The sequence below is a fragment of the Oreochromis aureus genome, linkage group 22, assembly GCF_013358895.1.
Source record: "Oreochromis aureus strain Israel breed Guangdong linkage group 22, ZZ_aureus, whole genome shotgun sequence".
In the NCBI taxonomy this organism is placed as follows: Eukaryota; Metazoa; Chordata; class Actinopteri; order Cichliformes; family Cichlidae; genus Oreochromis; species Oreochromis aureus.
The window spans coordinates 39055799-39071613 of NC_052962.1; the positions used below are offsets into that span (position 1 = coordinate 39055799).

The 15815-nt window shown below is 41.7% G+C and overlaps 1 protein-coding gene across 1 annotated transcript in view; it reads right to left on the reverse strand.

Annotated features, from left to right (window-relative positions):
• LOC116318446 overlaps positions 1-15815 on the reverse strand; it is a 52527-nt gene that overhangs the window by 23267 nt on the left and 13445 nt on the right. The window contains exon 5 of the mRNA XM_039605360.1: positions 11481-11800. Within this exon, the coding sequence (XP_039461294.1) occupies positions 11481-11800 (320 nt within the window). The remainder of the gene's footprint in view (positions 1-11480; positions 11801-15815) is intronic.

Below are 15815 nucleotides of genomic sequence, written 5' to 3' on the forward strand. Positions count from 1 at the left end.
TCTGTAAGTTCAGTCTGTGTTGTGTTTCCTGTTTTACTTTGAAGGTCTCTGTCTTTTCTCAGTGTGTTCAGTTTACGCTTCTTTGTCTCGTTAGTCCTGATTTGCCCCAGCTGTGTTTCCCTCCTGTTGCCCATTCCCTGATTACTCCCTCTGCGTATTTAAGCCCTGTGTTTTCCTGTGCTCTCTGTCGCGTTCTACCGTTTACTATGCTGTGTGTTTCTGTCTGCTTGCCTGAGTTTATTTTGATTTTTTTTCCAGTCATGTTATGTTACCCCTTTTTGAGTTCAGTATTAAAGCTGTTTGAGTTCACCTTTGGTCTCCGGAGTCTGCACCTTGGGTCCTATTCCTGTCTGCACACAGCCTGCACCTAACAGCCGGGTCCCCTCGGCAGTACTCGTCCGAGCATACATGTGTGGGGATTGGTATCGCCAACGCCAGCTTGTTACAACAGAAAAGTGTTTTCTTGGAGAATAGAACATGAGCAGCATGGAATGGCTGCCGCTAACAACACACACTCACTAGGAGACCCCCAAAGCTATTACAATAGTAGGGCAACCCCCCCTAGTGGTGCTATAACCCAAAAGGGTTGTTACAGTGTGTAAAAAAGATTTGTTTTTGTAAAAAATATTTACATGAGTTAAAAAAAATTTTGTTAAGGTCTGCTTACAGGTACAGAGCAAAAAACTAGGTGTAAAACTCTGCACTCAGATTCCCTGACTGCGTGTGGATTTCAACTTACACGTACAACTTTTGACCCAATTTTTCTTCCTGTCAGCTGATTGGTTAATGTCATGTCAAGCACAAATTTCATGATCCAATCAGAGAACAGATGGGTTTGAGCTGTTGGAGGGGTGCTTTACAGAGCTTCAGGTCATGGAAGGGTAATACAGTTTGAAGCTAGAGGATCTCTATATAAATATCCCATAGGGGTCCGAAAGACAAAACTCCTAAACACAAACTTAACAACGTGGTGTATGCTGTACAGTGCAGTGAGGAATGCCCAGACCTCTACATTGGAGAGACCAAACAGCCACTTCACAAGCGAATGGCACAACATAGAAGAGCCACCTCCACGGGACAAGACTCAGCAGTCCATCTGCATCTAAAGGTCAAAGGTCACTCTTTCGAGGATGCCAATGTTCACATTTTGGACAGAGAGGACAGATGGTTTGAAAGAGGAGTGAAAGAGGCCATCTATGTCCACTGTGAGCGACCATCTTTGAACAGAGGCGGTGGTTTACGACACCAACTGTTTGATATCTATAATCCAGTTTTGAGTTCCCTCCCCAGACGCCTTAACGCCCACTCACATCCTGGGCCATCTGACCTCAGGAAATCACATGATAGGGTGGGGCCAGGTTTCACACCCGAAACCTTGGCTGATTGTGACCCACACCCGTTTTCACACCTTGGCTCATGTGATTAGGTAGAGGATCATCAGGGGGTCCTTTGTCCCTCTTTCGGGGGATACTCCCACTGGGTTTAAATCTGGGACTCTCCAACATTTGACCCTAGAACTGAAGAAGCTTCTCGGATGAGAGGTGAAACGTCTTAAAGTAACTTAAAGAAGTCCAGACGCTTTTCTTTCCAAGCTCCTTAGATCCCATAGGGGTCACACAAGCCAGGTCCCCTTACTTTCGGTAGCTGTTGAAAGGATAAAGTTGTGGTGTATCAGTGGTTAGAAACACCATTATTACTTTAGGATTAGTTTCACACAACGTCAGGGCTGGCCCGGGCAGTGATGGGAATAACGGCGTTACTTTTTTCAGTAACCAGTAATCTAACTAATTACTATTTCTATCGTTGCAATGCCGTTATCGTTACCAACAAGAAAATGTGGTTGCGTTACTATTTTTCAACAAACAGACGGTTGAAGCTGTCTTCAGCTTACCGCACCTTATATCAGTTGCACAGAAGTAGCTGTAATTAACCTGGGCGCTACAGCTTTAAGCTGCTGCACGCGCTCCCGCGGACGGTAATCACTTTCAGGCACAACACCTGGAGCTAAGGGGTAAAACAATTGCATGAGTGCTGCTGTTTGACTGAGGAAGAATAAAGTAGTTGTGGTGAGCCAATCACATGACCACTTCAAGATGACAAAGCAACAAGGTGATATATACCAGTTTATAAATTGTGTTGATAGGCTACGTAAAACCAGAGTCATGATAAACAATATATACGCAGCATTTTTCCTCAATAGTTTCGTCACGTTTACTGTCTAAGGACAGCGCTAGCAAGCACTCTCTGCTCATGACCCAAAAAAAAAGACTGCCCTTTCGTGTTGGTGGAAAAATGCACCATGTCGACCAGTCAAAAAATGATATGACAACATGACATTTGGTTGTTTAGGAAGAGGGGGAAGTTTTAGGAGTGACGGCAAGAGAGAGAGAGAAAGAGAGACAGCAGAAAAAGAGAGAGAGCGAGTTTTGAGATGTGAGAGATTTGTGACGTTTAGCGTGTTTGGAGTGTGTAGTTAGTGTGTTGTCTTGTGTAGTTAGTGTGTAGTGTTGTGGATAGTTTTGTGTTGTGTGTCAGAACAATGAGGCGACTGCTGTCTCCAGGTAGAAACAGGAGTGATACACCTGCTGCTGTCAGACCTGCAGGTATCAGGCTGTGATAGTGGACAGAAATTATTTTTTGGAGTGGCACAAATAATTTGTGTGGCATCGTATTTAATGCAGAACACCTGATTGTTATGTAAATAGTTTTAAATGGTTATAAAAAAAGGGTAAAAGGTAAATGGCTGCAAATAACTTAGTTCTCCAAAAGTTGATTCTGTTCATCTGGACGTAGCGTTTTGTGGGAGAAATGTTTCATCGCTCATCCAAGTGACTTCTTCAGTCTCAGCTGACTGCAGGTTTCCCCAATCTTATAAACAGTACATTTGCATAATGACTGAATCCGGCCCACTGAAGGAACAATGGGCTGTGAGGTCAGTTCCTTAATCATAATTATGCAAATTCCCATGACCATTGATCAACAATCACTGACCAAAACCCACTGATCAAAGAACACTGATCAATGGCCATGAGTCCCATTCACAGAGAGTTGGGGAATGGCTGCAATCACAGCATTGATTAAGGAACTGACCTCACAGCCCATTGTTCCTTCAGTGGGCTGGTTTCAGTCACTATGCAAATGTACTGTTTATAAGATTGGGGAAACCTGCAGTCAGCTGAGACTGAAGAAGTCACTTGGATGAGCGATGAAACATTTCTCCCACAAAACGCTACGTCCAGATGAACAGAATCAACTTTTGGAGATTTACTTTCCTGGATGATTGAGAATGCATCAAGACGAAATAACTTAGTTGTTTGCAAAACTTGTGCATATGATTTTAAAATTGACAATTTATATTTACATTTAAAGTTATGAAATATGATTCATTAAACATGTTTGTGGTTGTTACAGTAAAAAATATAATTTTTTCTACTGAGATTTTATGGTTTTTTTCTGAGTTTAGATCAATTGTGTTAATACAGTATGTCAAAATGAAAACACAACTGTAAATTCAGACACGTGAGGTTGTGCTGAAAACAATGACACCAAACAAGGCAAAGTAAATAGTTTTTAAAGGTGAAATGTGGAGGGAAAATCAAAAGTAGTTAAAAATGGCCAATTATACCCTGGACCCCAGGGGGTTAAACATTTTTTTTAAAGTAACGCAATAGTTCCTTTTTACTTTTAGAATCTTGTAACTCAGTTATTAACTCAGTTACTTTTTTGAAGAAGTAACTAGTAACTATAATTAATTACTTTTTCAAAGTAACTTGCCCAACACTGGTCCCGGGACCATTGCTGTGAGTCACAGTGCGCAGCATAAAGGTCCTTTCACAGCGGTCACAGCATGTGCTGCTAATGCTAACTGCCAAGGATCCAGAATTTGTTGCGCTGGCTGCTGAGCTCTGTGGGCTTTTGCGGCAGCTCAACATGTACTAGATGCGCCGGCTCCTTGTCATTTCTATCTCTGACTTTATATCTTCTACACGCGTTTGTGTTGTTTTATCTCCAAATGTTCAATAAAAACATGTATCACTAATTCATAACGAAGAAAGCTTTCTACCTATCCCCAGGTCCGCAGCACTGTTGAAAAGGCTCTGTAGGTCTCTGTATAAGCACGTAAACCTGTAACACAAAAAAATCACTGAACTCGGACATGCACAGACTGTTTTCCTTCATGGTGATGAAGGAAAGCGCTGGGCTGGCATTTAAAAGGCCATTAATTCTTCCAGGACCTGAAGCTCTGTAAAGCACCCCTCCAACAGCCAAACCCATCTGGTCTCTGATTGGATTGTTAAATTTGTGATTGACATAACATTGGCCAATCAGCTGAAAGGAAGAAAAATCAGGTCAAAATTTGTACGTGCAAGTTGAGAGTCACAAACAGCCAGGGAACCGGAGCGCAGAGTTTTACACATAGTTTTTTGCTTTGTATCTGTAAGCAGATCTTAACAAAAAAAAAATTTTGTAACTCACGTAAATATATTTTACACAAATTCTCATCTGTAGATGCACAAACGTAAATTTTTCACATATTTTGCTTTACAAGGTTACAAACCTCAGTACACAAATACGCATTTGATTTACAAGTGCAGTAGTAGACTGATTACATTTATGACCACAATCTGATGTGGTCATAAATGTAATCATAGCTTTCCTGCTTTTGGTAAGGTTCTTTTGTCAGCGAGGTGGCAGCGTGGTTAGCATTGTTAAGGTCTTGGGTTCAAATCTCCGTGGTTCTCTCTGGTTACTATAGTAGGTTTCCTTCTATATTTAAAGTCATGCAGTTATTAGGATTAGGCTAACTGGTGATTCTAAACTATGTGTGAATGTGAGTGCAAATGTGATAGCCCTGTCCAGGGTGTACCTGGCTCTTTTCCTATCACATCTGGGATAGGTCCCATCAACCCCCACAACCCTGAAAAAGATAAGAGGATGGACGGAGTGGAAGTTGTAGCAAATCAATTAAACGTTTATGTTAACCAGACTCTAGATTTTGTTGAACATTATGTAATATGAAAATAACATGTAGTATTTAAGTGACCAAGTAGTATTGGGTTAAAAGTTATTGATCCCACATAGCAAAATCAGTATGGCCCGGATCTGGCCCACACAATGTGCTTACACATGGCCCACATACCGAAAAGAATGATGGCTCTTTGGTGGCCCAGATCTGGTTTGCCAGAGGTGGCCCACACATGGGCCAGCACAAGGCCAGTTGCAGACACATTGGTGGTCCTCTCCTTGCCCATGTGTGGATTACCTCTGGCAAACCTGATCTAGGCCACTAAAGGGCCATCATTCTTTGCAGTATGTGGGCCATGTGTAAGTTGTGTGCAGCCACGGGCCAGTTGCAGACACACTGCTGGCCCTGTGCTGGCCCAGAACAGTTTCAGCTCTGGCCCCAGATGTCAGCCTAATGTGTACCTTAATCAAGCCATGAAATAACAACATGTGCCAGAACATGATAGTGCAAAAGTAACATGACGAAACTCTGTTCAGACAGGGAATGGACTGATTCTTATATAGCACTTTTCTGCTCTCCCGGATTACTCAAAGTGCTCTATACAACATGCCACATTCACCCAATCACATACTTTTTCTAAACTGAGTGCTTCCTAAATACATTCATACACATTCTTGACATGCACGCTGGAGGAGCCAGGGATCTAACCACTAACCTTCCGATCTGTAGGTGACCTGCTCCCCCTCCTTAGCTACAGCCACACGGATGTAAACATAAGTAAACCCTCACTAGGTTTTGGATAAAGTGTACACTCAGAAACCTGTCAAACCAACTTGAAATTTGGGTCTTTTAACTAAAATAGGAAAATAGGAACATAAACAGTGCCATCATTGCCAGACCTGGCCCATATCTGGTTGACATATACCCTGCCATGACACCAGTCAGTCAGAAGTGCCAGCTTGATGCCGTATCCGGGTCAGACGTGTTTTCTATGAGCCTGGGCCACATAAACCAAACCACAATCGGGCCAGATATGGCATGCCATCGCATAAACAGTGCATCTACGCCAGGCCTGGCCCGTATCTGGATGACATACCACTTACCATGCCAGAAGTCAGCCAGCAGTGTCGGCTTGACACCAGATCCGGGCCAAAGCTGTCTGCTATGTTGGAATAAAGAAACTTGTGAAGGGTAAACATTTTCCAAGAGCTCAGCTTACTTCATCTTAACATGTTTCAATCATATTTTATCAACACAAAATGCACAGGTTTATTGAATATGAATAACTGCCAAAGCAAAACCTTTGTGTGCAAATACTGGCCACTACTGAATTAAGTAAATCCAACATGTTCTTTTTTTCAGTGTACACCCTCTGTGCTGTGTGTTACCTCCATACTTCTAGTAAAGTGCTAGCTCTCTGTTTCCCAATGTAGTTCCTTGGTATCATAGTTCCTTTTTTTTGGTTTGAGTTTCTCATTTCTAGTTCCTTGATTTCAGTTTGGTTTTCTGTAAAAGTGTAGAATTATTTCCAGGAATAAAGCTGCCATTTTCAGTTAACTTCCCATGTTTGAGTCTTGGGTTTGGGTCCTACATCCTGCCACACAGCCACACATGACAACAAGGCCATGTTATTATAAACAGATTGCAGATGCTGAGTTAAACCTTAATATCTCTGTGATATGATAAAAAATATTAAAAAGAGAAACTTTCTGAAGGTATTTTAATGAAATGTTTGTTAATGATGATGTATTTAAACTGCTGATAAACTTTGTTATTTGTATTTTTATGTAATTTTAAATGTCTGTTTAATTTCAGTATTTTAAATTCATGTAACTAAACTTCAGATCTTGTTGAATGTTGTTTTCATTTGTACATAACTAACAGTTTCACACATCGTGACGTGTCAGAAGAACTGTCTCTCTTCTAGTTTTACTTCCTCTGTGTTTTGTTTTCAAAGCTGTCTGACTTACCCCTTGTAAGGCCTTTGGGTCCACACAAACCTTTTCAGTTTTTAGCGTAAAAAAAATTATACAAACAATTATTTTTTCAAATTGAGATTCACTGGCCGTGGCTCATTTTTGGTGAGAAACATAAATCAGAAAACATTCACATTGACCTCCCGCCTTGTCATCCCCTTTCACATTTGTATCACATACAGGGTCTTCGGGTCCACTGGACTCGTGGCTAGTGAAAGTGTGAAAATCAGTGGGTGAGAGAGAGAGAGAGCGAGAGAGAGAGACTGAAGGAGAAAGTAAAGCATGTGAATTGACCCAGATGTGACCCACCAGTGCTGTTCCCGCACAAGGTTACAACATTGTTGCAAAATTAGAGCAACTGTCTGCACCTACATTCCCACACATTTTACCCTCTGTCTTACAGGAACGAATCTTGAGGGCGTGAAACTACAAATATCTCTGTCATTGTGGTTCCATACCACAACTGATCAAGATGGCAAAGAGATTCTCTGTTCGGACTGCCTAACAGTTGATATTGGAAGAGACAGAAGGTTTTGATGTTGAGGCAGAGGAAAAGGTTTCAGAATGTGAGCATCACATTTCTGAAAACTGAGAGTGTGACACTGAGTTTGAAGAGGATGATGAACATCAGCCACCTCTGACATGTAAAAGAGCCTCAGGATCAGCCTGTGAGCAGCCAGCCATGGGACCAGCCCATCAACAAGCTTCAAAACGCAAGCAAGCCTCAGGACCAGCCTGAGCTTTTGGAAAGATGTGGTTTTCAACGAAACCCATTTGGATGCTTACTTTACGGTTATTGCCCTTGCTGGCGTTTTTCAGGTCCAAAGGGGAGGCCACGGAATCCCTGTTGGATGAAGAAAATGTCAGAGAACTTTTCTGGTCAACGATGTCTCTGAAGACTTTCAAAATAATTTCCAGAACCATCCATTTTGATGATGATAGACCAGCTAGATGGAAAAGAGACAAGGGTTGCTGCCTTCAGGACGTGGGTAGATGGTCTCCCCCTGTTTTACAACCCTGGCCCTATTGTCACCGTTGATGGCCTGTTGATGCTATTTTAGGGCCGCTGCCCATTTCAGCAGTATATACCATCCAAGCCTGCCAAGTATGGTATAAAGATTTGGGCTGCCTGTGATGCTTTTTCATCTTATACATGGAAATTGCAGGTCTACACAGGGAAATGCAATGGAGGAGACCCTGAGAAAAATCAAGGCATCAGTGTTACAGCCTGAGAGCTAGACACAGGTAAATGGACTTACATGTGGAAACCACTCTGAGATGCAGAGAGTATGAGCAAAGCAAAACTTTATTGCAGAGTCCAAGAAACCACAAAGTGAGCATGCGACAAGCACTAAACTCAATAACTATGCAGGGAATAATTCAATAACTTAGATCCTCCTGAGAAACGCCGTGAACGAGGATATAACCCCTAAACTGAAAACACAGCGTAACGTCTTCTACGATAACTGATTTTGTGTGAACTGTTTATATCACTCTAAATAAACACACCGCTCATCATTGAGGGTCCTGAATCTGGGTCCTCATTCCCCACTTCCCAAGGTCTGCCACACAGACCGTGACAGAATCATCCCGCTGCCATGGATTAAGCGGACTCAGGATCCCACATAGCAAGGAGGTCTGGCCTGGATCTGGTATCAAGTCGGCACTGCTGGTTGACTTCTGGCATGATAAGACGTATGTCATCCAGATATAGGCCAGGCCTGGCATAGATAGATAGATAGATGTGATGGCATGTCACATCTGGCTCGGTTGTGGTTTGGTTCATGTGGCCCAGGCCCATAGAAAACAGGTCTTGGGCAGATCTGGCATCAAGCTGGCACTTCGGACTGACTGGTGTCATGGCAGAGTGTATGTCAACCAGATATGGGCCAGGTCTGGCAATGATGGCACTGTTTATGCGATGGCATGCCATATCTGGCCCAATTGTGGTTTGGGTTATGTGGCCCAGGCCTATAGAAAACAGGTCTTCCCTGGATCTGGCATCAAGCTGGCACTTCTGACTGACCGTGTCATGGCAGGGTGTATGTCAACCGGATGGTTGACAGACCGGATGATGCTAACGGAGTCATGGCTAACACCGCTAACTCCGTTCAGGTCTGGCAATGATGGCACTATTTATATTCCTATTTTCCTATTTTAGTTAGAAGACCCAAATTTCATGTTGCAATACTATACTGCTATGGTAGCCAACATTTCAACTGCAGATTTGACAGGTTTCTGAGTGTACACTCTATCCAAAACCTAGTGACGGTTTACTTGTCTTTGCCAGTGGGTGGCTGTAGCTCGGGAGGTAGAGCAGGTCACCACATAACCAGGTTAGTGGTTAGATCCCTGGCTCCTCCAGTCTGCATGTCAAGAGTGTGAATGTGTATGAATGTAGTTAGGAAGCACTCAGTTTAGAGAAAGTGTGTGATTGGGTGAATGTAGCATGTTGTATAGAGCACTTTGAGTAATCCGGGAGACTAGAAAAGCGCTATATAAGAATCAGTCCCTTCACTGTCTGAATAGTTTCTTCTTGAATACTTCCGGCGCCCCCCCATGTGCGGCAGCCTGTTACAGCAGCTCTGCTCATTCTGAGTTTCTATGGGCAGAAATCTGTGCCATCAGAAACTGAATTTGAATAAGTTAAATTTGAATTTGAATTGCTCAGATTGAATCTGAATTGTAACTTGAATAAATGCTTTTGAAAACTGAATTTGAATTAGTCTAATTTGAAATTGAATTTATGGTTTGAAAATGATCATCACTAAATTGAAATTGAATTTTATATATTGAAAATGAATTCATTTGCTTTGAAACTGCATTTTATCCTTTAAAAATTCAGCTCTCGAATAATTTCAGTTTCACTCTCACCATTCAGTTTCAGTTCTACAATTCAATTTCAGTTCCAAAATTCAGTTTTTTGGAACTTACATCCGGTGCCGGTTCAAGAGTAATTGAGCGCAGATTAATAGAACTACGTTTTACTAGCGGACCGAAAGTGTTACTGACGGGAATCTACAGCGTCTTGAGCTGAATTAAGACTTCAGAAGTCATTCGTCATGTCGAATGACCAGCGGATAAACTCTCAGGTTGGTAATAAATGTATTACATGTATAAGAACAAACGTCATGTTAACAATTGATAGCCGTACAGTAACTTTTATGCTTATTGTAGCTGTTAGCTAAAAACGCTAATTTAGCCTAGTTTGCCCTGGATTCAGCTTTGACAAACAAATATGATCGACTGTTTCTAGTAGGATTCCAAAGTTGTCATCTTGTACCCTGTCAGAGCCCTGTATGCTTGCAGAGACCCCTACAGTAGGGAAACATGCAAAACAGTGTCCAAACCTTTGTATTTTAGCTTTATTTATGTCTTACACAGCATCCCAACTCTTTAGCTAACTTAATAACTTTAGCTAAAGTGAATAGTTAGTCTAATTCATTTAACACAGGGTTGGTACCCAGAGGACAGAGATTCTGATGTAGTGATGGTAAATTCGATTCTTTTTACTGAATCGAGTTTTAATGAGTCACTCACCAAAGTGAATCGGGTTTCTTGAGTCATTTGAGTCACTGAGTCAGTTGACCAGAGAGTGCAAAAGTGTATATTTTCACTCAAACTTAATTTGTTTCTCTTTTAATGTAAATCCTACTGCTAAGATGAATGATTGTAAAACAAAACAACTATTTTCTTTAAAGAGCAAAAAAATTCTAAAGGGAACATTTATTTATTTTTATTTTATTTTATTGGTATTTTCCTTAAATGTGTCAAATATATATTTTCTCATCTAAATGTCCACTGAGCTGTGAGCCAGGGGGCGGTAAAGCGCTTTAACATTGGTTGCCAACCAAGGAGAAGAAGAAGCTGTGAGCCAGGAGGGAGGGGGTGAGTGAGTGAGTGATTCGTTCAACTCGTTTGAGCTGTGAGCCAGGAGGGAGGGGGTGAGTGATTCGCCTTACGCTATGATTCAGCACAGCAAGGGAGGGGGTGAGTAACTCAAATGTGCTGTTAGCATGCTAGCTGAGCGATGCTACTGTGAACTGAGGAGCTATTGTCTTGATGTGAGCTTCTACTCAGGGTTTTTTCTTCCAGTTCAGAGCAGAAATGTTTTTGTTAAGAAACTGGCTGTTGTTTTTTCCCCCCACAATTTTAATTATAAGCTAGATATATTTCTACTAATGGAATTAGCTTGCGAACAGCAACAGGGATGAGTCAGTGAGTCAGTTGCGCTTGTGAATCATGATTCACGAGTCAGTAAAGTGATTCTCGAGTATTGAACGATTCGTTCACGAATCAAACATCACTATTCTGGTGATCCACCCACCTCTGCGAAGATCAGGGGATGGATGCCGTGAAACCTGAACACTGAAATGCGGGCAGGGCCAAAGGTACAAACCGATTCCAGAAATCGCCAGGAGATGAACAACTTGTTGTCCGGGGCAAGTTTGTTCAGAAGTTTAGAAAAAAAAAAAAAAAAAAATTGGTAATATTCAAAACCTGCATGGCTGCATCACAGATGACTAATCCTTGTGCACCTTGTACACCGCTCAATACACCCTCCGAATGACGGTAGTCATTCAGGCTGGATACTGAGAATTTCTTCGGCACCGGAATGATGGTGGTCGTGTTGAAGCAAGCTGGGATGATCATCTGGCTCAGTGATGAGTTGAAAATGTCTGAGAAGACATTGGCCAGCTGATCAGTGAAGCCTCTCAGCGTGGCTTTCTTCACTTGTGTGTTGTTCAGCTCATCAAACCATGCGTAGCACTTGTTCAGCTCCTCAAGTGTGGTATCTCCATCATAGCTGGTAGGTGCAAGCCTGTACTGTGTGACGGCCTGAATGCCCTGCCATAACCTGCGAGAGGATTTTGTGTAGTGGAAGTGGCTCTGTATCTTTTGTGCATGTGCACACTTTTCTTGTGAGATGGTGCAAGAGAGGTTGGCTCTGGCTGTTCTGAGAGCTGTTTTATCTTCAGAATGGAAAGTAGGATCACGCTCTCTCAGACATGCATGTACCATTGCAGTGAACTATGGCTTCTCATTGGCTCTCATGGTGATGTTTCTGGAGACCATTACATCCTCTGTGCACTTGCTGAAGTAGCAAGTCTCAAGGCGTGTCTGAATTCAGGGGAAGGATGCTCCGAAGGACGTATTTGGAGGCAATGACTTCACAGCAACGCGACGAAGGGTGTCCGAATTCAAAGAGTACTCAAAATGTGGCGATAAATGCATCCTATTTTTCCGCGAATTTGAGGGTTAGCTGTTTCCGAATTCAAGGGAAGGATGCTTCGATTCCATATTTGGAGGCAATGACAGCACAGCGATGCGACAAAGGCTGTCTGAATTCAAAGAATACTCAAAATGTGGCTACAAATGCATCCTACTTTTCCCCAAATTTTAAGGATGGGTCCGATGTATCCTTCGTGTCCTACCATATCCCAGGAGATTTTTTTTCTGATAACGATGGTGGTCGAAGCGGGAGAGGAAAACACTTTCAAATGTAAGTATATGAAAATCTGGTTGTACAGAAGTTAAATTGTCATAGCGGTTGTGTTGTTAAGCTTTGGGCATCTGCATAGACATGTTTTTTTTTTTAAATTAAAATAACTATAAACTAGCTTGTATGGTGGGTCCTGCAGTTTTTCATGTATTGCTGCTTACATACAGCCAATTTCGATTTTTGTGAATTCATGTTTTGTTGATATGTTGTGGGGAACAAAGACCAAACGGCTTGATCTATTAAAACGAGGAGAAAACGATCACCTCTTCACTGGGGTGGGACACTGTGGCATGGAGGTACAAGAATAAATCAATTTACGCATCATATTCATATGAGTGCGGTTTTATTAACCCTCATGCTGTACAGCAGCAGTCCCCAACCTTTTTTGCACCACAGACCGGTTTATGTCAGACACGGAGCGGCCTTTAAGGTATCGCGGAAAAATACAACAAAATAAAGTGATACGACCAAGACAACAACTGTGGTATTTTGTAATTATATTAATAAACTCGAATTAACTGTGTCATTGTGTAACTTTATTAGCAGCGTTCTCCTGAAAATGCGCCAATATTGACCGTAACATCCTCCTCTCTGCCCCTTAATGCGCCCCAGTCGCTATGGTAACGTGTAAATATTTCTTTCAAAATAAGACACACAACTACAACACAGGAAAAGACCCAGGGAAATCGAGTTAATGACAAAAACCCTGAAAACCATAAATTTCACACCGGAGCCTTAACTCTGTGACCCGGTACCAAACGACTCACGGACCGCTGCTGTACAGAAGCTGTGATGTCCAGACGGTGTTCCTCTGGTGTTCTGCTGTGAAAACCTTTGGGCTTAGGGATTAACATAGTTGCCATGGTTTCCTTTCTTCTCTTATTTGTTGTGTGTGATCAGGACAATTCTGAGAGGATGGGCCTGCAGGGGAAAGTCACCCCTTGCAGGCCAGAAGACATGAGATAACTTTAAAGAATACAAAAAATACGTATGTGTGTTATCAAGAAGATAATTCTCAAGAACACAAGTTAATAAATGTGCAATTACTAAGAGTTGTTGTGGTGTTTTATTTGCCTGCTGTCATTTTTGATTTCCTCTGCCTTTAGGATTACAAGTATCCAGACTCAGGAGAGGGGGTCAGTGGGAAGCCCACTGCTGCTACTTGGCCCTGGTTTGCCCTCATGGATGAGGTGATAGGACAGATGCCTTCCATTAAGCCTCCTGTCCCATTTCCTCTCTCCCTGAGGACACTCCAGGGCCAAGCACAGCAGTGGGTGACCAAATGACAGCGATGACGATGCTGCTCAGCCACCTACGACAGGGAGAAAGAGGAAAAGAGATGATGAGCTGCTAGACCTCATCAGAGAGGACATGAGGCAGCAAAGAGAGGCTGAGGAGAGGAGAGCAGGGAGAGGATGGACAGACTGTTTTCACTTCTAGAAAGATTAGTTCCCAAATGAGTTATGTATTGAGAAATGTATTTATTTGAATAAATTTGTTACATTGTTATATGTGTTGCATTAGTTTAAAGGTTTTATGATATTAATAAATTGATTCAAACAAACAGTAATTGTCACTGAACTCAATTTGATTTACAGGCATTTGTAACACGTATGAACATAACGCTAACTTTGAACAATATTACTTGGATATTTATTTGATAGCAATAAAGTAAATAACAATAACAATTAAACAAGAATATTTCAAATACACAGTATGTAAAGATGGAAAAACAATATTTTCAGTTGTTCACACAGGATTAACCTGAGTGACCTGTTCCTGGACCGTTTCTTTAACAACTGTAATAGATTACAGGAAGTCTCTGGCAGTGTTGCTGAATCTGCCCGAGCAAGATCAGACGTGGATGGGCTGCTGCAACTGAGATCTGCGGTTTGTCTTTTCTGGTGGGCGAGTGGAGAATCACACAGGGTGGTCTGCAAAGAGAGCTTTAGGATGCTTCCTCCCACTGTCCACTCCATCGTCCATCCACAGGGTTTGCAGGGCTGGCTCACTCATGGCTGCCACACCACTAAGATGTTTACAGAAATATGCAAGCAGGAGATGGTGGATGCTATATTATTAGTATAATACTTGTAACTCTGTAGCAGACAACAGTTTGATAAAGTGCTATGTAAAAAACAAACAAAAGAATAGATTCTATACGTTTCAAAGATATTTAGTTTATATATTTTATATGATACAGTACATGTGTGAGAATGACCGATGTTGTGGCAAAAAATGATCGTCTGCCAAAAACTGATTTCCGGTTTTTGCCCTAAACTGATTGCTCGTATTTAACCTGCTATAAATAACTTGTTGGTCTATAATACGTGAAACATGTCAAATGTATCCCACATTAATGATATCAAGTCACTTTGAGCCACCAGCAACATTCCTGTAACAAGGTAGAAGCTGCAATCAGTTTTTAGCAGTGACTTTTATATATCCTTCATTGACATTAGAAATTTATTTTTTAAGAGTAATCTGGCCAAGAGGACAGCAGACAGTGCAACAAATATATCAATTGTACCTACATTATAACCAGAGTTATAAAGATACTCGAACAACAGGTAATTATTAAATATATGAAACCCCTTAGTAAACCATGTTCACCTAAGTCTATTTACCAACATACATAAAGATATGGTACAGAGCATGCCGGCAGCGACGATAAGGTTTTTCTAGCTCCTCTAGAATTAAAAATGTACAAGAAACGGACCGACATTTCTGGGTCCATTTTAAAGTTTTCACGCTGTGGCGCTAGTGACCGGAAAAACATGCAAGTAAAGGTGGACTTAAAGGCTAGAAGGCTGTCCACATCCCATCTGTTATGTTGGATACTCATTGTTTATTCAATAAAGTTTCTATGGAGAAAAAAAAAAGGGGGCTGTCCACAGCCGCTCACTTCCTGAGTACCTGTCCGTCGAAGGACACTACCTACCTACATGACGTAGGTAGGTAGTGTCCTTCGGAGCATCCTTCCCCTGAATTCGGACACAGTGTCAGATTCAGTGAAGTCTTTCAGGTCCAAGAAACCATTTTTGAAGGGGATTTGGGATTTTTTGTTTTTCCCAGTCGACTTTGAATTTATGGACATTGTCGTCTTTTACATTTCTCTAATAAAACTCGCTTTTTGTCAAACCCTATCTAACTTGTGTGTCTGTGTTTTGGGTCTTCAACCTTACATTCACACACTCCACAATCTGCAGATCCTGACAGTTTACTGACGCGTAAACATTGTAGTGGATTTTTTGAATGATGTGTATACCACAGATCTGCAAAACCAACACCTGTCTACAGTCAGAAGTAATGAACACATTACAATAAAATCATCTTAAGGATTATGTAATCATGTATACACACACCATAA